We start from the raw sequence: 25573 nt of genomic DNA, 5'->3' as shown, positions 1-25573 counted from the left end.
TTCATAATTCCTTGTTTTTTCCTTTATTTTCAATTTACATTAATTAAAATCGTAACAAAACCAGAACCAAAAAGAGAGAACAAACAAAAAAAAAGACCAAGATCATAATAATATTAATTATAACAAAAATATACACACCCTCACTCACACACACATCCTGCTCAGCGCTACGGCAATCCTTTGGGAGCAAAATTCTGGCAATGCCAAAAGAGTTCCTCTGTCTTTTGATCATCCAGCAACAGTTTCCGCATCCTCCGAGCAGGCTGTGTGTGTCCAATGAGGCTAGTTAGGGAGTGGGATGGATTGGGAATTCTGGGAAATACTGACAGTTAGATCAAAACTAATAGCACCTTCTGAAGATGGACCAAGCCGCACCGGGGTGTCATCCTGATGTTACGAGAACCTCAGGCTGCTTCCGTTCACATCCAGATTTTAATGTTGTTGTTTTTTCCTGTGTGAGGTAGCTTTTCTTGAAGAATGAAGATCATGCAAATAAACAAATATTAGAATTGGTTTCCAAATTTATTTGTTTTCGTGTATTTATTTTCGCTGTTACGTCAAGGGAACCAAAACTCTCTACTCTGGGCAATCATGGGAGAGAAAAAAATATTGATTTACACCAAAAAAAAGAAAGAAATGGAACTGCACTTTCCCCAAAATATTGTTTTGTGTGTGTATAAGCACATGCTCGCACACAAACACATACAATTGTGAAAATATATAGATCTGGCTGCTTCAGAACAGACTGAATCAAGACTTTTTTGATATTATACACAGTAAATATTAACTTATTCCCTCCTCAGCTTTAACATTTCACAATGAGATGTTTTCTTCTGAGTCACAGTCAAGAGGCAGAGTAAGGGGTGAAGTGGGACTGGCCTTCTTTCTTCTTTAGTGGGAGGGACTGCTGTGGTTCCAGTCACGACACTGTACAGCATGGCCCACCCACCCGCCACCTGCAGGATGTGATGACATCAAGCCATGTTTCTGTCTTTCATTGGTAGTGCTCGCATGTTCGGTCCCCCTCTTGGCTCCCGTCAAGAGGAGGCGCTGCACTTGTGGGAAACATGGCTGGATTTCAGAGGGAGAGACTATTTAGCGCTGTTTTTTTCCGTCACGCTAAACGCGGACAGCACGACTTTATTTTGCGTTTTAGAGAAAAAAAACTTTCGTCAATTTTCAGATTTCTTTGCTTTTCTTCCATGTTTCGTTATTTGGAGAGTGTTTTGCATCCTCACAGTTATTGCTCGTCATTGGTATTTTTCCATGTCTTATCTCATAATCCACATGTGTTTTAGTTGATTTCTTTTTACAAGAAGCAGACTGCGCCAATGTCCACTCCGAACTCCTGATCTGCGCCTCCGATGTCCATTGGAGCGATGTCCATGATGGGCAGTCTGGATGTCTTCTGAGTTTTGTACTCGATCACAGTCTTGGCCCATTGACCTGTGTGCTTCTGTAAGACAGCAGAAAAAGCCATGTAAGTGGGGGTATGTGAACATAAACACAACAAGTGGCTTAGTGGTTAGCACCATCGCTTCACAGCAAGAAGATCGCTGGTTCGAGTCCCAGCTGGGTCAGTTTGCTTTTCTGTTTAGAGTTTGCATGTTTGTGTGGGTTTCCTCTAGGTGCTCCGGTTTCCCCCATAGTCCAAAGACATGCGGTATAGGTGAATTGAAGAAATTAAATTGGCCGTAGTGTATGAGTGTGAATGCGAGAGTGTATGGGTGTTTTCCAGTATTGCGTTTTAGCTGGAAGGGCATATGCTGGATACTTTGGCAGCTCATTCCGCTGTGGCAACCCCTGATGAATAAAGGGACTAACCCAAAGGAAAATGAATGAATAAATCACGCTGCTAATGTTTAATTAATAGTATTATTATATATGTAACAGAGGCCAGCTAGCGAAGTGACCTCTGACCTTAAAAGGTGCTCCAGCAATAGACGCTAGAGTCCATGGTCTTTAGCCTCCTTGTTTGAGCAACTGACTTCCATACAAAGAATCGCCGGGTCGATCCCAGCTCAGAGCGGGTTGGGTGCAGTTGGACCGTTAGGTTACATATATATTTTTGTGGAAAACGTACCATTTTTTTCAGGATTTCATGATAGGCAGAAATTTAAAAAAAAGAAGTAATGGAAATGTTTTAAAGCAATTTCACTGTCACTCTTGATCAATTTCGTTCCTACAAGTTGAAAAGTAATATGTTGCAAGACCCAATTATTTACATGTTTCCTTCAAAAACGTCTTACTGAACCCAAACTTTTCAAAAGTGGAGTAATTGGATTGAATTTGAAAAATCCAATTTTATTGTATGCATTAAATGAAATGTACAAAATAAGCCTATGAAGGGTTTGAGAATTTGAGAAATAGGAGCAAAGTAGAAAGATGAAAAAACTGCACTGTGATCTTTAACTATTCCTATATAATGTGTGTGTATATATATATATATATATATATATATATATATATATATATATATATACTATATAAGTCTCATTGAACGACTGTTTGATTGTTTTGTTCTAAACATTCCTGAAAAGGTTTTAATATGTAAACTTTTGTTACCCAGAATTACATTTTAGTGGGTATCCTCTGTAAATTACTGTAAAAATATTTTATAGTCACTGAATCAGGTGTGCCCAATACGTCAATCATGATTTACAGGTTAATCGCAGAGATAGCGTGGGTAGATGGCATGCCTTTAAAAAAATAGATGTCAGCCTATCAGCCATCCTCACTGAAATGTGTCACTTGATTGGCATACAGGGCAGCCAGTTTGATATCTGCCCCTTTCTGATGCATGGATAACGAACCGACTTCCCCAAGTGCTGCAAAACTATAGCAGCTTTAGGAAATTTGGCACGGTTAAGTCCAAATATTGTTCCACTATGACTGATGATCATTTGGTAGTGTGCTAGAGGCTGGTTATCAGCAGCTTCTGTCCGGACTATGCTTTTGTAGGTTAATTCCATTCAGTACAAGTCATCAGAGTAAGATGATGACAAAAATATGTAGAGTTGTAGACTATTGCACAATATGGGTTCATACAGATAAGCAAGGTACATTAATATATATTGTACAAATACAAAATTCTCAATATGTTTATAAATAAATATATGTTTTGCATTTTTATATTAGGTGGATCATTTTGGCTTGGTCATTTTATAAGAAACTCGCATGCTAAAAAAGGTGTGGGCACCCCTGCACTATATAGTGGTTTTCTTTTACAAAAAAATGTAAATTATTTAATATGCTTATAGTTCTGATGCTGGAACATCACTTTTCATATTTGATCCATATAATATTAATTAAGCACAGTTAAATATTTTTAACTGATTTGAATTAATGTTGACAAATATGTGTTATGTTGAGACTCACCTTGCAGCCATCCTCAAGTACGCCATATGTAAAGCGGCTGTTGCCCTCTGCTCTGATCTCCACATCATTGGAGCCCTGCAGCAGAATGGCCTTCTTCAGGTTGCCTGTGGCTTGGTCCATGTAAGCCACGCTGTTCTTGCAGTGGTAGGTGATGGTCTGAGTGGCCTCAGTAGACAGCAGCCTGAGGAAGTTCAGCTGGATGGTGGTAGTACTAGGAGTCTGGCTGCCATCAGCATAGCTAAACTGTAGGAAAAGGAAAAAATGTATTATACTTAGAATAAAATGATCTTTATTATCCCTTAAAGAAAACATTAGAAAAATGCAATAGACATTTCAGCACAGCTCCTTGTCCCAACTAGGGGATAGATTTTCAGCACCATGGACCAACAGAAATTCAGAACCGTGAACAGCTCCCCAATCCAAACACTCGTAATCAAATCCAGATGTGCTTTTTTATGGCATTAAAAACCTTTAGCCAGACGTTTAATGATTTCTTTTTACATTTGGTGTTGTTACTTAACTAGAACACAAGGATAATACTCACTTGGAATCCGCCGTTCATGCTTTCTCCAAACCATACGTGCTTCTGGGCCTTGCTCTTGCTTGTCCACCAGTTCTTGCGTGGGATTTTAGGAGTGCTTGGTTTCACACAGGTCTCTCCGGTCTCCATGTTGCAGAAAACTTTGATGGCATCAGCAGCGCTACCAAGGTTGGGATCCACCCAGTAGTCACCTGTGGATAGAGACCAAGAGGTTAGTTCAAGTCAAATCAGCTTCACAGTAACAAACAGGAAATGACAGTATTGATTTAATAAGGCATTAGTCTTATTATTTGGTTCAAGTCAGATTGGTGTTGGTTTTGTTTATCTGTAAAGTTGTGAACTGTGGAATAAGTTCAATTCAGCTATGAACAACTTTTTGAAGGGCAACAGTGTTGGTTCTATTCAGTCCAATAACAAAATTGATTAAATGAAACAAAATTGAATGAAACAAAATTGATTTACTCATTAAGCACAATTTGTTGCTCAATTATATTCAAGTTTTGTTGAGTAAAATTGATTATATTATTGACTTTTTAGGAATCTTTTAAATCCCAATTATGCAAGCAAGGTGATAGTGGTAAGGGAAAGAACAAGACTTTGCCAGGTGACAGAAATATAGAAAGAAAATCTTGAGAGAATCCAGGTTTAATCCGTGGACCAGTTCTCCTCTGGCCAAATGAACATATGAGTACTAAGGGGCTTTCGCATCAGCTTTAGGCACCGATACAGTCCCTGTTCTTACACAAAAAATCCCTCTTTCCATTGAACATTTTCATGGCTGCAACAAAAAGAAAATTTAAAGTTGCAGTATTTCATAAGCCATGTTTTTGACTAATCAATGTACCCGTACATCATTAGTTCCTATTGCCCTAGGTTAGAACCTACTCTGAAGACACCATTATAACTAAAAGGTCTTCCACCAGTAGTTATGAAACCCTTCTGTGCGAGACATTTTGAGCATTTGGAAGAGTTTTTGTGATGGTTGTGAACATTTTCCCTGTTATTAGATTATCTGAGAATCTCTTTTTCCTCATTTCTTACCGCTCTTCCATTCAGGGTGGCAGAGTTTCAGGTCTCGGCAGGAGCGTGCAGGATTCTTGCGGGAGCCATCGGGGCTGCGGATATCCTCAATCTGCCCGTTGATGGACTTCAGAGTGGCGTCCACCTCCACATCGTGTTGTCTGAGAGAGCTGGAGGCTTCATCTGCACGCATGTAACGCAGAGGATCGGGTCCCTTCTCTGGCTGAGACAATCCAGCGAAGGCAGACATGTCAATGCCAGGGCCAGGGGGACCAGGAGGACCAGGGGGTCCGGGGTTACCAGGAGGACCCTAAACATAGACGATAAGAAGAAAATTTGAATCAGACATGTACATTTCATACTAATAGAGCCATAAGCTGATGTCTATGAATATGTACTTACAACTGGGCCAGACTCTCCAGAGCGTCCACGAGGTCCAGGTGGACCAATGGGTCCAGGCTGACCATTAGAACCATCCTTACCAGCAGGTCCAACAGGTCCTGAAGGTCCCTATTATAAATAACAATGGTTAACCAAACCATTTAAGTACTGAGATTTCAAACTGTGTTACCACCAAATTGTGGACACTCACTTTAGCACCAGAAGGTCCAGCAGGTCCAGCAGCACCCTGGTCTCCAGGAGAACCCTTTATTGAGAAGACACAAAAATGTTAACATATTTCATATTTTTACTTTACACAGTCTGTAAGAAATTAAGACTTGTCAAAGACTCACGGGAGGTCCGGGCAGACCCTGCAGACCAGTGAATCCTCTGTGTCCCTTCTGGCCTCTTTCTCCAGCTTCTCCTGCCTCACCCTTATCACCACGAGGTCCTTGGGGTCCCTGATAAAGAGACATAGAAAAGGTAAATCAAAATGTAAGCCACTAAAAACAATTAAATTGACCAGATGTGATTAAAATAATTAGGTAATATATAATATTTAATAAAATGCTTGTTACCCCGCCCAACAGTTATTATTTTTTGCATTAAATCTTATTTGAGTTTAGGTGTACCAGTCTTACCAATAGAATTTTTCTCATAGCTCTCTATTTTAGTCGTGCTTTATTTTGAACCTGGCTATTTTGAGAATTTAAAAGCTCAGGATGTATTTTAGCTTCTATTTTGTTCCACCTTCTTCATAAATGGAACTTACAACCATGCCTCGAGCTCCAGCGGGTCCAGGGGGTCCAGCAGGTCCTTGTGGGCCCTTTAGAATGAAAAGAATAAAACAGTAAACACATTTTAAGTAAACATGCTTTATGTGATATACATGGTAAATGTTGATCTTTAGCTTTAGACCTTTATTCTTCAAAATAATGAACATTTTTGGTAGGAAATGCTGTTTTGAATATGTAACAAAATTCTAAAATTAAACAGCTTCCTTGTAGAATTAATCCAGAGACAAAAAGTGGAAATAATTATAAGGTTTTTTACTAAAATATATAATTTGCTGGAAATTACACAACCAGGATGGTGATTTGCATAATGGATAAGGTTCCTAAAAATTGGATGTTAATGTCATGCATTCTTGTACTTAAAAACGCATTTGTGTATCAATGTAAAATATGATTTCGGAAGTTTACTCACATTCTCTCCTCTGTCTCCCTGTTTGCCAATTGGACCAACTGAACCAGGAGCGCCAGGGGCACCAGGAGCTCCAGGAGCACCAATTGGGCCAGTGTTACCACGCTCACCCTAAAAAACGTACAAACAGATCATATATTTCAGCTGGCGCAACATACATCTGTCTAACCAACAGTTTTACAAAATAAGTACATTTAACTTATATTACATATGAAGTCATTCTGAGGTTCATTTATTACAAATATATACTAAAGATATAGCTAAGAGAAACTTTAGACCCCATTTTATGCTGTCTAGTATGGATTGATTTGTAATTTACAAAGATCAGAGGAAAACAAAAGAATGTTATATGGTTTTTTTTCCTGTGAGGTCTCCTTACCTTCACACCAGCAGCACCATCTCTACCAGGTGGACCATCAGATCCAGGATTACCCTGAAGACAAACAAAACAAATGGGTGAGATGTGATCTTCATATTACTGAATCTGTTCAGTAAGTCATGACTTTTTTGAGGTTCATCATGTTATGCATGCATGTGTTTTTACCTCACGGCCAGTCTCTCCAGCAGGTCCAGTCAATCCAGGTGGGCCAACAGGGCCAGGAGGTCCACGGTCACCAGAGCCTCCTGGAGCTCCCTGTTTGCCAGGCTCACCCTGTGGGACAAATAATATTAGCAAAGTGTAAGATTAGTGATGGTGCATCAGGATCAGCAAAATACATATTTACTAAACATCGGAAAATATCATAATGCAAAATATCATCATGCAAAATTTAGACTTTTAAGCCATTAATAAAAAACAATAAGTGGTTTTCAAATGAAAATGAATTTGCTGCTACTACTCACAGAAGGTCCTGGAAGTCCAGGGAAACCTCTTTCACCACGCTGACCAGGCAAACCAACAATACCACGCTGACCAGCAAGACCAGCAGGGCCGGAAGGACCATCAGGACCCTACACATGAAATATGAAGAACAAAGCTTAGGAATACAGTGAAGAACCTGTACAGAACACAAAAGTCATTCTGATGCAAAAAATGTGCATGCATGAATGAGACTGAGCCTTACAGGAGGACCATCTTCACCAGCCTCTCCCTTCTCTCCAGGAGCACCAGGAGGTCCACGCAGTCCAGCATCTCCTGCTCTACCTGGGGGACCGGCATCACCACGAACTCCCTTAGGACCATCCTTACCAGAAGGACCTGCTGGGCCGGCAGCACCAGGGTTACCCTGAGAAGATTAAAAAAAGTTTACAATGTGATCAGATTTAGATACTGAAGTCTAGACTCCCAGTTTAAATGTTTATAGATTTTATGTATTAAAGTAAACAGTATTGCAGATGTAGGACTATCTTTTAATATAATTTCATTTACTTAACAGCAACAGTGTTGCTTAAAATAAGGATTTATGCATTCTGCACATAGTTTATTTAAGTGAACTGTGGAGGAACCACTCAGTGTGGTCTGTGATATTGAGGGGCTTACGTTGGGGCCAGGGGGTCCAACTCGTCCTGCAGCACCTGGGAAACCAGTGGCACCCTATAATAATAGCGAAATATGTTATTTTTTAATAAAATGGCATTGACAAAAAAAAATGGCATTGAGTAACTGGCTAAAACATCTAATGAAAAATTATTATTTATGACTAAGTTGACTTTTTAGGTTACTCACAGGGGCTCCTTGGGCTCCACGTGCTCCCTTAGGTCCTGTGACACCAGTTGGGCCCTGAAATCAAGCAGTGAAACATGATGAGCCAAACACACATTGCTAAGCTTAAATCAATTCGATTTAAAACCATTATCAGCATATGTAATACTTCTTAAAGTAGCATTAGATACTGATGCAGAGACACTTACCACTGGGCCTGGAGCACCTGATGGTCCTTGGGGTCCAGGGGCTCCTGAATCACCTTTCTGTCCTGATTCACCCTGCTCTCCCTTATTTCCAGGTTGGCCATCAGCACCCTGAAGAGAGAAATAGTGGAGAGTTTGAGTTAGATTTGTTTTTCCCTGCTTGGTGGATTATTTCACCTTCCACTGAGCTATTTGAGAGAGTTCAATTAAAGAGTATACAAATCATTAGATTTTAATAAAAGCAACAGAGAATTGTCAATTTGAACATTGTTACTGGAAAGCATTGTAAATCATAACACATTGATTAAAGATGAAAAAATGTTGTTTTTAAGAAAACTATATTTTGCAAGTGCTTCATTCATTATTTTTTTATGATGTTTCTATTGTTATTTCTTAAGAGATAGGATTATTTTTCAATAAAATGGTTTGTGATCGGGTCATTTTGGACTTGGCTATGTATGTAGTATACTTGAATGTCAAAATAGTTTCGTAAAATTATCTAAGAAGTTATATTATTGCAAATATAAATAACTTTCTCCATATTTCACACATATTGGGACAGGATTTAAACATGTATATACATAAACATTTATTTGTTAATTTAACTGTTAATGAACCAATGAAAATGAATTAATTATTTATTTATTTTGTAATCGTTATTGTATGATGAGGTTTTGAAGAGTAATAATTATATACTTTTTTGTTGTTGTTTTACAAAAACTCAAGTATTTATTTTTTTTGTTTCTGAAAAAGCTACAAATAAATTAACTTTTTAGAAAATTGCCAAAATAATGATGAAAATGATCTTATGATTAATGTATCACTGCAGAAAAACTGAAACATTGTGGGTTTCCACTTACAGGGGGTCCAGCAAAGCCAGCAGGTCCAGGTGCACCAATCTCACCACGATCACCCTAGTAGGATGATGAAAAGATATTGATTAACACCAAAACTAATTTTACACTTCACAAAACCACAAACATCCTTTTGTACATCTTTTAGCTGTCTAGCTGCAAGGTTAATACATTGCACTAACGATTCCCGTTTACGCTGAACAAAAGACAATCAAGTGTTTGCTTACAGGGGCACCACGAGCACCAGGAGCACCAATTGAACCAATAGGACCAGTTTCACCCTGTGAGAAAAAGATAAAAGAATTAAACAATCTGCTCAAATAATTTCAACTACAACTATCAACCATTGGGAAAAGACCACATGAAGGATGAGGCATGTACCTTTGCGCCATTGGGACCAGAAGGACCAGGTGGGCCAATTGGACCAGTCAAACCCTGGCAAAAAAAGACAGAAAGATCATTACTTTTGATCAGCTATAAAAAGCAAGCAATTTGCTGACAGTTGCTGTCTTTATAGCACTTACTCTTGAACCATCTTTACCAGGAGCACCTTCAGGTCCCTTCTCTCCAGAGTCACCCTAATAAATGAGATAATCAATAAGTAACCCAATCATCCAAATGACATTAGGTTGGTGTAATTACTAAAAGGAGGGATTGTACCATTTATAAAGACACTTACTCTGTCACCTTTAGCTCCAGAGATACCAACAGCTCCTCTCTCACCAGGCATGCCTTGAAGACCGGGAGGACCTTGAGCTCCAGCAGCACCAGCTGGCCCAATCGCACCCTGTTGGAAATCATGAGAGGTTCATGAGTTGGAAGAAGGCTGAGATGTGGTCCAAAAAGATGTAACTAACCCTAACCATATTGCCTTAAATGAGCAACAATGCACTACATTGTGCATTAAATATGTCATTTGGATTTTAAAATGCAAACTTAGCCAGCTTAAGAAACATTTTTTTAAAACAGACAAAAAATATTCTTCTTCTTCTACTCCTTGGTCATGTCTCTAAGCATTTTATTGCACTTCAACATGGGTTCTCGCATGCGTCAACGCTAAGTGCCACCTCTCCCAATCTCATTCTCAGTAATTCTCATTAAAACTTGTGGTCTAACATGCAAAACATTTCATGCAAAATGTTGCACAGTAGTCCATGCATTCATTTAAATTCATCAAATGGATGATTTGGGATGGATGCAATGCGGGTCTCACCTTGGGTCCATCTGTTCCGGGAGTTCCTGGAAGTCCTCTTGGTCCTTGGAGACCCTGAGGGCCAGCGCCTCCTCTCTCACCAGGGAAACCACGCTCACCCTGAGAAAGCACAGAGGAGTCACATCACATTAATACTCATTCACACTAAGTTGTATTGGGGGTCTTCTTAGTGAAGGATAGAAACTCACTCTTGGTCCAGTGGGACCGGCAGCACCACCCTCTCCAGGAACACCCTATGCAGAGAAAGAATGGCATAGTCATGATAGTTAATGTCACTAATATCATCTCAACAGCACAAATGGAGCATATGAATAATATATTCAGTAATCCTCACCTGGTCACCAGGTTTACCAGGTTCTCCGGGGGCTCCAGTAGGTCCAGGCAGACCCTGCACAAAAACAGAGTAAACCTTAGAAAATCTTGATCCCTTGATCTAAGTTAATATGTACATTAGTTCCAGTATATATACAGCATATTAAATATGCGCAAATGTACCTGGAAGCCAGATGGACCAGGTTGACCTTGTTCTCCTCTCTCACCAACAGCACCCTAAAACACATCAAAATCATAATTTAGGCACTACAGAAATATTTCAGACACTAGAGTAAACTGTTTTTTAATTTTGTTGATTGATTACAGAAGCTAAATGTTTAAGGTAATGCTGCATTAATTGTACAATTACATAAATTAATTTAGATAATAAGATAAGAATAAATTTGAACAAACATGCTTCTTAACTCCACACAGATGTTTTATGTTTCTCATATAGGTGAGATGAATGCATTTACACAACAATAACAAATGTATACTGTGATACTGGGGGCTAAGGTGGGTCAGTGCAGGTATAATTTAATCTGGATTTAGGCAGCATCATATCTTTACACTGAATTACGAGCAGTCACAGAGCAACCTTAGCCTGGCTGCGTAAGGACAACTTAATTTAAAGTAATACTCACAACAGGGCCAGGAGGACCAGAAGGTCCAGTCTCTCCATCTTTACCAGGCAAACCCTAATAAAAGTAAAAACAAAGAGAGAAAAAATAAGGCAAAAATCTGTTTGATGTGGGATGCTGATGCATTATTACTTATTTCATTAGTAACTATAGCTTGGAGATCTGTCTGGATATCGACTGGCGTAAGAACAGGACTTACTCTAAGACCAGTGCGTCCAACAAGTCCTTTCTCTCCAGGTTTTCCAGGTTCACCCTATGTGAGAGGGAGATACATGAGACACAAAACATACACTTGCCACTCACTTTCAAAGACAAATTGTAGCTGAAATGCAGAAATGCTCTGATGGTTTTACATTGGCTCCCTTGGGTCCAGGGAATCCCATCACTCCAGGCTGACCACGAGCTCCCAGAGGCCCAGGTGGTCCAGGGCGGCCATCTTCACCAGGGGCACCCTACAATCATTAAAACATGTTCAGCACTGAAGTGTGTTGAGAAGCAGTGTGTTTAGTATCTGAATACTGGTTGTAACCAGTTGTTTTATACTATATAGATACTTACAGTCGCTCCGACTTTTCCTTGAGCTCCAGCATCACCAGGGCGTCCAGTGAGACCCTATTAGAAGAGGAAGATTGTATGAATGATGAACAATGCAATTAGCCTTTAAAGCAACATGCATAAAAGGTGGTTTTAAGCAATGTTACGATGAGCAAAACACACAAAAAATAGAAAAAACACATTCACTCACTCTGGCTCCAGGAAGACCAGGTTCACCAGGGCGACCAGGATCTCCAGTGCCTCCTTTCGGTCCACTCAAACCTGGAACACCACGATCACCAGGAGCACCCTATGATAGTACAGAATATGAGTACAGAAATCATAAGAAAATACATTTGCTGATTAGTTGAGAACACAACTGTGAGTCCCACCAACCTTTGCTCCTGCAAGTCCATCCTGGCCAGGGAATCCACGGTTACCTGGAGCTCCCTAGCAAGTACAAAGACAAAGTCATTAGTGGGGTTCTTTATCATTTGGTGGGTGGTAAGGTAAATCTAATCTAGACAAGATACACACTCTCTCTCCAGGAGGTCCAAGAGGTCCGGCAGAACCAGGCTCTCCTCTTGGTCCTCTCTTGCCCTCTTCACCTGATGGCCCAGGAGGTCCTTGAGGTCCTAGAACACCCTGTGTAATCAAGATAAGAATGTGCCTGATTAGTTTGTTGTGTATGATTGTGATGGAATTTAAAGTGGAAACAACAGAAAGGATAGACGACAATAAGTCAGATGTTGGTTACTTACACGCTCTCCCTTGGGTCCAGCCTCGCCTTTGAATCCTGGGATACCAGGGTCTCCCTGTATAAATACAGCAGAGTTTTCAATTAGTATGATGGCAAACTAATCTTCACTCCGGATCAACTGTATAAAATTACTAATCGATGTCTGGGAGACACTGAGAACATGTTCAAGACATCTTCACGTACAGATTGTCCTTTAGGCCCAAGAGGTCCAGTGGCTCCCTGAGGTCCTGGTGGACCACGTGGTCCTGGGAAACCAGGAGCACCAGCAATGCCAGAAGCACCCTGCAAAAGAGAAAAATGGCCACAATATAATCACTGAATAAGCAGAACCAGTGTTATAACTGTTAGTTATGTTAAATTCTTAATTACAGAGAAATGAGTGAAAAATAAACTGGGAATAATGTGGATATACTCACAGCAGATCCTTTAGCTCCAGGAATACCATCAGTACCAGGGTTACCCTGCAGAATGTGAGCATTTAAGTTCAACACATTGAATGTACTGATATAGAAAATCAAAAGATGTTTTGCTTCATCATATACTCACGGATGCACCGGCGGGTCCAGGTGATCCAGGTGTACCAGCCTCTCCACGAGGTCCCTGTGCGCCCTCAGGTCCACGAGCCCCAGTGGGACCAGCTTCACCCTGCAGGATTGAACATCACATCGCATTAGCAATGATTATTTTTATATTTGAAAATCGGTTTCCATATTCACAAAACAGTGCTGATGCAGATTTCAGCCATTTTACCTTAGATCCAGGGGATCCTGGGAAACCTGGAGCACCAGCAGGACCAACAGGACCCTGAAGAGGGTAACAGTAAAAGATCAACAAAAGATATATGCTTACTTCCTATTGCATCCCTTTAATGTTTTTCTCAGATTTGTAAATGCATGAATTTTGTATCATTTTCAGATAAAAAATTAAATTTTAAATACACTTTAATTATATTTTAATAAATTATTTGTTATGATTATGTTTTCATTGAGAATCATCCACCTTGATATCCATTTGTCAGTTTTTTTTTTTCAATTACTTAGCATTAGCAATAGCATTAATGACGTTAAACCTTGAATATTTCTTGGAAACCTTGATTTTATGATTATATAGACTAGCATTTGAGAACTTGAGGGTGTGACGTAATGCACTTACAGGAGGACCAGCAGGACCAGGCAGACCATCATTACCACGGGCACCCTGTGGAAAGATGAACAGACCATCAATATAGTTAAAGCTACCCAAAACTATATCATATGTGTTGTATTAGATCAGTATTCTTGTGGTCACTTACAGCAGCACCAGTTGCACCAGGGCGACCTCTCTCACCGGGCAGACCACGAGGACCCTGAAGACATTTGAATGGAGTTAGCCAATGCACCATTTCAGTCACAGAAACGAATCAGTCATTAGCATCAAAGGGTACTCACCATTGGTCCAGGAGCGCCACTCTCACCGTTAGAACCTGCCTCACCCTGAAGGAAAAGAGATGAGAATGATGAAACTTTAAAATTGCATGATGTAAAATCAATTAGTTCCGAGCCAAATAAAATCAATTAAACTATTGAATTACTGAGCCTATAACCAGATCCATGTTATTATTAGTTTTAGTATTTTCATATCTTTATAGTATTTATATATATATATCTTTATATTTATATCTTTATAATATTTATAGTTTCAAAAATCCTTATCTTTAAAAAAGAAATATACAAATGTTTCCAAAGTAGATTTGAAATCTATAAAGCTTCACAAATACACAAATCTGATAAATGTCTGTTAGAATGGACCCTTTTTTACAAGCCAGTTATGACACTAATATTTACATTAAAAAACGGTATGAATATTTATACGTATTTATGTATGTATTATATCATCTTTGCTTCAAATGACAAAAAACTAATTACGGCTTGTACGAAGTGTTTTTTTAATGCAGTGTCTATGGGAAAGGACAGTAAATCTGACATTATTCTCTCCTCTGGCTGCCGTCATCAGTCTCACACAATTTTTCTGAACATCATCATGAAGTTTTTATTTTATTTTTTTAGCAAATAAGATCGTAAAAACAATTATTTGTTGTACTTTCTCATTCACTGCACTCAAAATTTTCCCAACTATGATGGCTTCCGCCCCTGACTAATCTGGAAACATGAAAAGGGTCTATTATGATGTCCTGTGAAACCTGTCAAATTTATGCTTGCATTTAATTTGTCAAATATGAGTATTATACACCTCTTTTTTCCATTTAAAAAGTCTTCGTATTGTTCCCCCTACTTTCATATTAATCTAGAAATAAGATTTTAATGAAATAAAATTTTATTTGTATACACATTTATTGAAGTTGTATTATTTAATTATATAAATTATTCCAAAAAGAAGATTCGAAAACAATATTGCCATACTACATAACTAACTACATAAAATGTGAATGAGAGGGTAAAGAATGTTATAATATTCTCAGTTTCTGATATGTCTGTGGACTTAACAGGAGCATTTATTTTTTTAAAAAGCCTTAAAATGTAACATTTTGTCATAGTTTAAAAACAAACTATTATTTAACATATCTGTAAACATTTATTGTCAAATCTTGTTTCTACCTTCTAATGTTCGGCTTGTCTGTTTATTTGTACTTTATGTATCTCATGATGTAATAGTTATTTATTTGTACTTACCTAACTTCTACTCTGCATATGGCTTAAAATTACTCTCTTTTATTTCATTGTTTTTTGTTTTTTTTAACACAGCAATCTTTTTACGTCTGTTAACAATCTGTTTACGTCTGGGGGGGGGGTTCGGGGTTGTTTTACGATTTAGTCATATGCTGTAAGCTTTCTATATTAAACCAAAAATTTAATTATTAAATATAATTTACAACTCTTCCAAAGCAAATTTGCAAACAATAATGCCATACTATAAATAAATACAAATGAGTAGGTAATGGATGCTATTGTATACTCCATTTTGAACAAAGTCTATTGTTTTCAGCTGTATTTATATTTTAAAATATCTTCAGTAAATGTTATTAAATAAATTCATCACATATATTGTTCCAAAGCAGATGTGTAAACAATAATGCGATCATAAATTATGGTAGAAATATGATGCCCGACAAAACCTTTGTGTGCAGTTTCAGACATGGTTATTTCCTGTCAAAGTAGGATATTTTGGCATAAAATGCAGTATTTTTGTTGCAGTACCTTGGCACCTGCAGCACCAGCCTCTCCTTTAGCACCATCCAGACCTGGGTGTCCCTACAAACACATTCAATATTAGATGAATCTATTGATACAGTAATAAACATACAGAAAAACAATCAATTTCAATCTCAGAAACTCACTCTGTGTCCCTTGATGCCAGGGAGTCCAGGGGTCCCAGGGAATCCACGAGCTCCCTGTCATACAGAAAAGAAACAAATTTAATGACTGTTGCGCCTTAATAGAAAAAAAATAACCTAAATAAGTGACTAAAACTGTTGTATGTGGGTCTTTGTTTCTATATAATTACCTGAGGTCCTGGGGGTCCACGCTCACCAGCTTTACCAGGTTTGCCAGCCTCACCCTGGATGAAGAAGGACATTAAGAGACATTGCAGTTAACATCTTTCAAACATTCACTATTTGGAAGAGTTAAATATCAAAGTGGCAAAACTACTCACATCACTTCCGGGTTTTCCAGGGGGGCCGGGTGGGCCACGGGGTCCAAGGGCACCCTAAAGTTTGTTAAATTGTAAATTGTTAAAGACTGTTAAAACCTAAAACAGTATTGTGTTCTAATTAATCAATTTGTTGTTGTTGATGTTTTTTGGCAGTGCCATTGATATGTGCGTATGAAAGTGTCATCTTTGTGGGCTGTGGAATATGTAGGGTATGTGGGAATATAAAGTGTCATATGCGTAGGCATGTGCAGGAAATCGAGATATGGGCCACTCACAGCAGGGCCGGGTTCACCAGTCTCTCCAGGGTTGCCTTGGAAACCTTGTGGGCCCTGGAATGGAAACAAATGACAGTGTGGGATTTGGGAGTTGGCGGTGATGGGTGCTTACAAATTACTCTTATCTCTTTCATTACTGTTGAGAATCTAATTATTATTCATCAATAAATTAGGCATATAAAATGCATTTACTTACAGGTGCTCCAGAGGGGCCAGGAGGACCACGGGGACCCATTGGACCCTGTAAAAACAGATAAAATAAATGCAACATGGCATCTTTGACCCAGATAAACACTAAATTGTTTGACTATACTTTAGAATTATTTTTAAAAGATGTCTATTTTTCATAAAAAAGGATCAATTATTTGTTTAATTGTGTGTAATTTGTTTTGCATATATGATTATTTGTTATAATCTGTGCAGCACTGTAATTTTCTGAGAACAGGTGGCATTTGAAAAGTAAAGAGCACCAAAGATCAAGAAACATGTAGCAGTTGATTATCTATTACAGTTTTAAATAATAAGACTTTGATTAATTTATTAATGCAAGATGTTTTATCAGTGCAAATCTTAAGTATGTATGAAAGAAAATGTAAAATTGGCAGAATCAAGATAAACTTATTCCACGTCATTCCAAAACATTCCTCAAGGTTTGAGGTTTATTTCCTGCATTGTATTTATGAGATTGCATTTTTGCAGAAAAGACATTGATACATGAATACCAAATACTAACAAATTAAAAACAATTATTCAACATTTATTCAACAAAACTACTTTAAGTAAATAAACATATACCTACTGTATGCACATATATACAAAGTTGTTTTCTTATACTCATATACTTATTCACACTCAAGTTAAAACTAAATTCAGCCATAAATTAATAAACTATTGCTTATAACTAATTACTATTGTTAAAAGGTCCCTAAACATCCATTTTTCCATTAAATAGTCTTATGTAATGTCTGATTAATTTGCTTCCCATGAAGCAAACCAGGTTTTTCACCTCAAGAGGGCACACCGTTAAAAAAAAAATCATAGATGACTTCGAATGCTACAGCTATTAACTACAATATAAGTATTCTAGTAACAACTATACTCTAGTAGACTGCTGAAGTTCAATATTAGCCAATTTGAGAACTTTAAAACACTGGCATGATGTGAGATTCATTCAGTGGGTTGCAGTTTAAAACATATGTAAAAAGTACATTATACCATAGCAATAATTATTTAACCCATGTAGATATGCCTGTGTGCCATGTTTTTTTCTTCTTACCATTGGTCCCTGCATCACACCCATCTGAGCACCTCCTGCCTTCTCATCAAAACCACCAGCCATCTGAGCAGCAAAGTTCTGCGCATAAACAAACACACACTTATAACAACCTGCAAGAGACAGACACAAAAATAGACAGTTCATTAAAAGAAAGGAGAAACATACTCCTCCAAGTCCAGGGGGACCATTGGGTCCGGGTGGTCCAGGGGGTCCTGGGTTTCCAGGTGTACCAGGCTCGCCATCTCTCCCTCTTGGGCCGGGACTTCCCTAAGGGTTATAAAAAACTATATTAGGGCACATGAGTGAACAAGAAAAGAGAGTAAAGAGATTAGCTAAAGCCTTTTCACATGACAGCTTCCTGCAGAGTGTGTCCACTGCCCCTTAATGTACTCGGATAATGGCTAATACGGTCTGACATCACTTTAGCTAACAAGTCTGAGAAAAAAAAATGTTTGAAAAGGCAAGATTTTTTACCTTCTCACCCTTAGCTCCTCTTTCTCCACGTGTTCCCTGCTCTCCCGGGGGTCCCTGAAATCACAGAAGGAAAAATGTAAAAACAAAAAAATTAACTTTGGTCACTTGTAGTGTCTGAAGTACACTCAGCTAAATAGACGCAACAGTATATTCAAATAAAGGTTCAGGGGAGCCACCTAGTGGAGAAACGCAATATTGTACGAAACATTATTCAGAAATCAATTACAAAACAAAATGTTTATAATTCATCTCACCATTGGTCCAGCAGGTCCTCTTGGTCCTACAACCTACACAAACAAAAAAATAACAAACATCCATCAGCTCACTAGTTGAAAACTGATGAAGTCAGTGTAAAGCAAGTGTAAAGTTCATCGATGAAATGACTTACATCTGTAATATCGCCTGGTTCTCCTTTCTGTCCCTGTGGAGATTAAAATAAAGAATAATTTAAAATACAATTCATTCTATTCAGCATTTGTATAGTATGACTTTTTTAAAATACAGACAAGTCAAGGCCTCACCTTTGCACCAAGTGACCCTGTTGAATCACATCGCATGATGAAGGAAAGACAAAGATTGACAGTTAGACACAGCATGATGAAGTAATTTTACATGCATTTGATCAATTGACTTTTCAATAACACACACATTTGGACATCTAAATCTTACACTGACAACAATGCTGCTAGCTCACTATAGGGTCACCAATGGGTCAAGAAGAAAGTTGGTGAATGCAATAATAATAAGCTAATGCTGACTCGTAATGAGGACGTTAAACTGGTCAGACACTCAGTGTTACTGTAACGACTAATGAACTGCTATTCTGAAGCCACATGGCTGAAAATACCAACTCAATGGCACCCCACTAGGTTCTGTACCAAATCAGCATCATTCCCTTCCCAGTCTGCTTCGTTAAATTGTTAAAAGCAGAATATTAAGATGCAAGCTCATGATCAGTTTAAAACATGAAGCATTGTTGAAATATTAGAAGCATTATTAGGCTGTACAGTGCTAAGCAAATTAAATACAAAGATGAAAATAAATATTTCATTAAAACTCATTCTGTATCAGAGCCATGAGCTGATTACAGTGAGCTAGAATATATATTCAAATGTTTATGGGAAAAAACATTTCTTCACATTTTGTTCATCTTAACATTATTGTGTGTATTTGTGTAACAGCAACACACAATGTTTTTTTTAAATGAACAGTAGCAGCTGTCAAGGTTGACTGAACATGAAGTGATGAAAAAGTTGGAAGAACAACACTTCTAAATTTTTTGTTAATTAGGATGTTAGTAAGAGGTCACACCATGACCTCGTATTCAAAGACGCTTTGTCTTGATTTGCAGCTTTTTCCAAACTAATTGAGGTTTTGGCTTGTTTACTTGTTACTATAATAGAAATAAAATCAAATATAACATAATATGGGGCAACGCGGTAGCGCAGTAAGTAGAGCTGTCGCCTCACAGCAAGAAGGCCACTGGTTCGAGCCTCCGCTGGGTCAGTTGGCATTTCTGTGAGGAGTTTGCATGTTCTCCCCACATTTGCGTGGGTTTCCTCTGGGTGCTCCGGTTACCCCCACAAGTCCAAAGACATGCTGTACAGGTGAATTGGGTAGGTTAAAATTTTGCGTTGTGTATGTGTGTGAATGAGAGTGTGTGGAGGTTTCCCAGTGATGGGTTGCAGCTGGAGGAGGCGTCCGCTGCGTAAAACATGAGCTGAATAGGTTGGCGGTTCATTCTGCTGTGGCAACTCCATATTAATAAAGGGACTAAGCCGAAAAGAAAATGAATGAATGAATAATATAATATAATATAATATAATATAATATAATATAATATAATATAATATAATATAATAAAATAAAATAAAATAAAATATAATATAATATAATATAGGGCAACACAGCGGCACAGTGGTTAGCACTGTTGCCTCACAGCAAGACGGTCACTGGTTCGAGCTCCGGCTGGGCCAGTTAGTGTTTCTGTGTGGAGTTTGCATGTTCTCCCCGTGTTTGTGTGGGTTTCATCCGGGTGCACTGGTTCCCCCACAGTTCAGAGACTTGTAGTGTAACCAATGAGAACTGTTTCAGTGGTATTGGTGAATTGAATAAACTAAATTGGCCATGGTGTAAGTGTGTGAATGCGAAAGTGTATGGGTGTTTCCCAATACTGGGTTGCAGCTGGAAGGGCATCCGCTACGTAAAACATATGCTGAATAAGTTGGCGATTCATTTCGCTGTGGTGACAAATGATAAATAAAGATATTAATCCGAAGGAAAATGAATAATATGATATAATATATAATTTTACAGAAACTTAAATCACGCATTTATGTGCATTATATAATTTTATATTTTCTTATTGTAGTGGCCAAACAGGTAGCAAGATGTGCTTCCAAAAACACAACCTCTCAATTAAAATGAAAAGTGTCCACATTTTATCCAAATACAGCTATAACTGAGAAAAAAAAAAACATAATTTGGTCTAAAACTTGAATCAACAATAAAATTTAAAAGTGTTGCAAACTTGGAACGTTTGCTTTGAGTTCTGAACACAATTACATGACCAACATGACCAGGCTGTAGTCTAATGGTATGCACGACAAAGTTACAGAACTCAAAGCAGACATTGAGCAGGACAGGTGTGAGAAGCAAAGAGAGGTGTGTGAGCAGAGAGCGGACCGATAGGGTCGTCGGTGTCAGCTGGGCAGATGGGACAGCACTCTCCAGGTGAAATGATGGGATTGGCACAGTCATTCAGATCCTCACAGATGACCTCGTCACACAGCACAGTCCCCGAATCACACACGCAGACACGGCACGGTTCTGGTTTCCAAACCGCACGGTCTGCATACTGCTGGCCATCTTGAACACAGCCGCCAAACTCTTCCTCTGCAGCCACCAGAAGGGGGCGACAGTAAGGAATGCATGAAGGTAAGAGACAGGTGAGCATGTGACACACTCAAAAAAATAAATAAAATAAGAAGCAAGTAGCACAAGTCTCCTAACTTCGAAATGTTTTGTAATACATATATATTTGATGTATACTTAATATATTTAATGCATTTAAATATATTATTTGTATATAAAATAATTACAGATACATTGCATATATATATGTTTACATGCATACAGTTCAGATATGAGTCCAACTGATGTCTGACAGCTGGTTACTTTTTGATTATACACTAACCACAACACTAGCTAGCAATATTTGCAGGGTGCATATCTGACACCCTGGTGTAAAATGTGGCCTCCTGTAGTCTGCGTATTTGAAACTGAACCCCAAATCTCCAAAACTAGCCATGAATGGGTCTTTCTCAAACACAGACAGGGCTGCATTGACAGCCTAGTGCCTTATGCAAACACACCCCTCTCGCAAGCTCCATCTGGATCTAATGGTCTCACTTACCACCAGGGCAAACACACCCTCATGGGTCGGAAAGGACAGCCCTCACACACACTGAACCCCTTGATCTGTTTGCTTTTCAAATATTCGTATGAAAGTGTAATTTGCCTTTAACTCCCAGCCCTAGCACAAATGAATGGAGCAATTATAGCTGTTTAGTTTTTACTGTAAATACGGAAAATCCACTTTTCTTGGATGCAGGGCAAAGCAAGCGCTCTGTTCAATTAACGTTTCCTTGTTTAGTGAGGAGATAGAAATTTAATGAGCACAGTGAGAACACAAGGAGATGTTCATCTGGGTCATTTGTTTTCTATCACTTCCAGTTAACAAATATCGCAGATGACACTCTTTATAGTTCCAATCTGCCTGTGATCTTTCAAGTTTGATGTTTTGGCCTTTTATACAACATTCCAGAGACCCCCTCCTCCTTATCCACCCACCAAACCTAGCTCCCCAAATCTCCTAATCAACGCAAAATCCCCTGAACTAAACCTGAAATACTTTTGCTTTCCAAACACTGTGCACGTGGGCTGTTGGTGCACCGTTTGAACCCTTGCAGGAACCTTTGCTCCTAATCTCAAGTGAAAGTGCTCTCACGCTGCCAGAAGCGGATGTATTAATGACCTACATATAGAAATTGGTTATTATAATGCTCTTATTTACACTGTAAAATGCACTTGAGGTATTATCTTAGATCCACACTTTTCTCCATTTATAAGCAAAAGGGGCACTTTAAAATATAAACTATCTATAAAACTGGTTATGACTCTTTACAAACAGAAAAGTTTGCATTCTAATTTGAGAACATTTTTTAACATATAATGTACAGTTGAAGTCAGAATTATTAGCCCCCCTTTGATTTTTTTTTCTTTTTTAAATATTTGCCAAATGATGTTTTACAGAGCAAGGAAATTTTCACAGTGTGTTTTATTTATATTTATTTCAGCTAAGATAAAAGCAGCTTTTTATTTTTTAAAAGCCATTTTAAGGTCAAAATTATTAGCCCCTTTAGCTATATTTTTTTTCAATAGTCTACAGAACAAACCACTGTTATACAATAACTTGCCCAATTACCCCAAACTGCCTAGTTAACCTAATTAACCTAGTTAAACCTTTAAATGTCACTTTAAACTGTATAGAAGTGTCTTGAAAAAATATCTAGTAAAACATTATTTACTGTCATCATGGCAGAGATAAAACAAATCAGTTATCAGAAATAAATTATTAAAACTATTATGTTTAGAAATTGTCTTTCAGTTAAACAGAAATTGGGGGGAAAATAAACAGAAGTGCTAATAATTCAGGGAGGCTAATATTTCTGACTTCAACTGTATTTTGTCTTACTTTTGTCAACTGTCTAAATTGCTTTACGTGTCCTGGCATTTTTTTTCTGTGATGTCTTTATGAATCTGAAAACATTATTAAACGAGAGAGTTATGACAGACTCATTTTGTCACGGTAATGTAGTGATACTGATCCCAGCCAGCGGGAAGAGCAGAGTTGCTATAGCAACCTCCTCAGGAGAAAGTTGCTTCACGCGCATCCGCACTGATTAACTTGTATTCTAACTTTTGTGGTACCTTCCAGACTGTTTTAAACTGTCGTAAACGCATAAATACATACAAGGAAAGAGAATGCCTGAACCCATACTTAATGTTTAGCTTTTTAAACACTTAGCCAAGTTAAATAACTACAAACCCAACTTTCATCGCGTTAACCTCACGGACAACATGCACCCGTCAGTCTGCTGATGCGCGTAAACCAAAAAGTACACCTCAGTGAAGTTGAGCGACATAAACATATTCGTATAGCTATAATGCGAGCTTTGAATATCTGCATTCTTAAAATTACACTGCAAAGATATATTAGCTTTATAATGTTAAGTAATGAGCAAAAGGCATCCTGCAGTCCAGAGGTGAAAAGCGAAAACCCAAACTGATCCATTCCAAACTTTCCTCTCATGTCACCATGGCAACACCGTACAATTTTGCAGAATGCTTTGAATTTCAAAGTGAAAAACTCCAACTTACGGTCATCTTCTTGTTGACATCTTACAAGCGATAGCAAAACGCTATGCGTTGCCACAAGTAGCAGGAGAGTCCGTGAATCCAGCAATCTGAACATGTCTAAAGATTAGACATGCAGGTCCTAAGGGGTGAAAGTCGCCGAAGACCCGGCGGAGCGGCAGCCCAGTGCTCGCGGGGAGTGTGGAAGTGGATGTGGATGTGTTTGGGAGGATCCGACGCCAGGCACACACAGACAGAACCCACCGCGTCAGTCAGAGCTCCGCGGTTTTATGTCCACTGGCGCATTTATGAATCTTAGTATATCCCAAAAAGTGAGTCCAACCCCGACCCCCATGAGCGCTGAAATACGAGCCCCCCAGCCCACCCCATTGGGAAAGAAGTCCACCACCCCTCTGTCTCAAGAACAATTCCATCCAAACCCATCCACCCCCTCCCCTTTTTGCCCTTTCCTGGCAAGTGGTGGGCTTTCTCTCTGTGCCTTTTGTATGAAAGTGCATCATAATGGCCTTTGCTCAGAAAAGAGACTTGGAGAACCAAAATACATTCATTGTTTCAAAGATTTTGACCCACTGTGGTCGCACATGACCATTAAAAACGTGAGATAACCTCAGGGAAGTTTTAGCATATATCATGGGTCCTTATGCATACAGTGTACAGTCAATCACATGATACATCATGATACACTTATGAAGATTCCATTTTAAAAACTGCAAACTAAAAAGTAAGTAGTATAGTTTTACATCCTAACTTATTTTGTTAAAGTTGTTGAACATGCTGATTATAAATATTCCACTTAATTAACAATGTCACCATTTTAGCTTGCCAAGCTTGAATTAACCTTATCAACTGATAATCAGTGAACCTTAAATTCTTGGCACCACATGACTAAATGTAAACTAAGCTTACATTATTTCTCTGGTAGAGCGCCAGCTGCTTCAGAGAAGTTGTTATTGCAATCCAAATAAATGTCCTGTACTCCCAAAGCAACCTAACAGCAGCTCTTTGTGTCACATGCAGTGTGATTATTGTTTAGTAAACGTAAAACTAAACACTATTAACAAGCACTTTTGCAAATGACTATATAAAACTCTAAAACTCAGTTAAAATGGAAAGTATAAGTTATTTAAAATATGAATACATATAATATATTAGTGTTGAAGTATCAGATTTTTCTCAAAACATGTTAAAAAATGATTTACCTTTCAATTATATACTCTAAAAGTATCTAAAATTGTTGATCTATATTATTGCTAAAACTACCCAAAAATCTTCATCACAGATGTATTTTTGTTGTGTCTTTATTTCCTTTATGTAACTGCTCCTCAATCCAATCACAATAAAGCATCTACCATATCATCTGTCCCACTGTGGGAACAGAGGAGGAGTGAAAAATCACAATGCTCAAGAGATTATAAGATCAAACTCCAAGAACCGAGTGAAAAAATTGAATCATGAAAGAGTAAAAAAGAAAAAAGAAACACGGAATAAGGATACTGGAATCTCGGCCTCGGTGTGAGACATCCTGTGTATGTAGATGAGTGTGTATCCAGTGTGCACATATGAAAATCAGAGAGTGTGTGTGTTTGCGGTCGCGTGCGCACATGAATGCATGTCTATTGGTTTTATGAAGGGATATGTGTATGTGTGTGTACGCATCGCTGCGACTGTGCACACACCCTGTTGGATGTGTGTGTGTGTCCGAAATGAGCCCTGACTGTGTGCTCTGTAAGACACACACACAATGCGGCTCTGTGTGCAGACCTGAGGAATGTG

The 25573-nt window shown here is 38.5% G+C and overlaps 1 protein-coding gene across 2 annotated transcripts; it reads right to left on the bottom strand.

Moving 5' to 3' along the window:
• col2a1a (collagen, type II, alpha 1a) lies at positions 1-24075 on the bottom strand. 2 transcript variants are annotated; one of them, NM_131292.1, is given in 54 exon segments: positions 968-1456; positions 3379-3621; positions 3923-4110; positions 4961-5249; positions 5342-5449; positions 5532-5585; positions 5674-5781; positions 6093-6146; positions 6527-6634; positions 6903-6956; positions 7068-7175; positions 7367-7474; positions 7588-7749; positions 8004-8057; positions 8190-8243; positions 8375-8482; positions 9232-9285; positions 9453-9506; positions 9607-9660; positions 9750-9803; positions 9905-10012; positions 10439-10537; positions 10627-10671; positions 10773-10826; positions 10934-10987; positions 11395-11448; positions 11591-11644; positions 11745-11843; positions 11950-12003; positions 12137-12235; positions 12322-12375; positions 12463-12570; positions 12687-12740; positions 12869-12967; positions 13102-13146; positions 13232-13330; positions 13436-13489; positions 13838-13882; positions 13977-14030; positions 14113-14157; positions 15880-15933; positions 16020-16073; positions 16187-16240; positions 16337-16390; positions 16612-16665; positions 16808-16852; positions 17888-17965; positions 18053-18154; positions 18362-18415; positions 18616-18648; positions 18750-18782; positions 18883-18899; positions 21047-21256; positions 23804-23941. In NM_131292.1, coding segments are annotated over 54 exon segments (4476 nt in total). In that variant the 5' UTR covers positions 23898-23941; the 3' UTR covers positions 968-1309.
• Between the last annotated feature and the right edge of the window lie 1498 nt (positions 24076-25573).

The sequence above is a fragment of the Danio rerio genome, chromosome 8 (genome assembly GCF_049306965.1).
Source record: "Danio rerio strain Tuebingen ecotype United States chromosome 8, GRCz12tu, whole genome shotgun sequence".
NCBI lineage: Eukaryota > Metazoa > Chordata > Actinopteri > Cypriniformes > Danionidae > Danio > Danio rerio.
The sequence above is the reverse complement of the archived record's forward strand: the minus strand, read 5'-3'. Positions and strand labels throughout refer to the sequence as shown.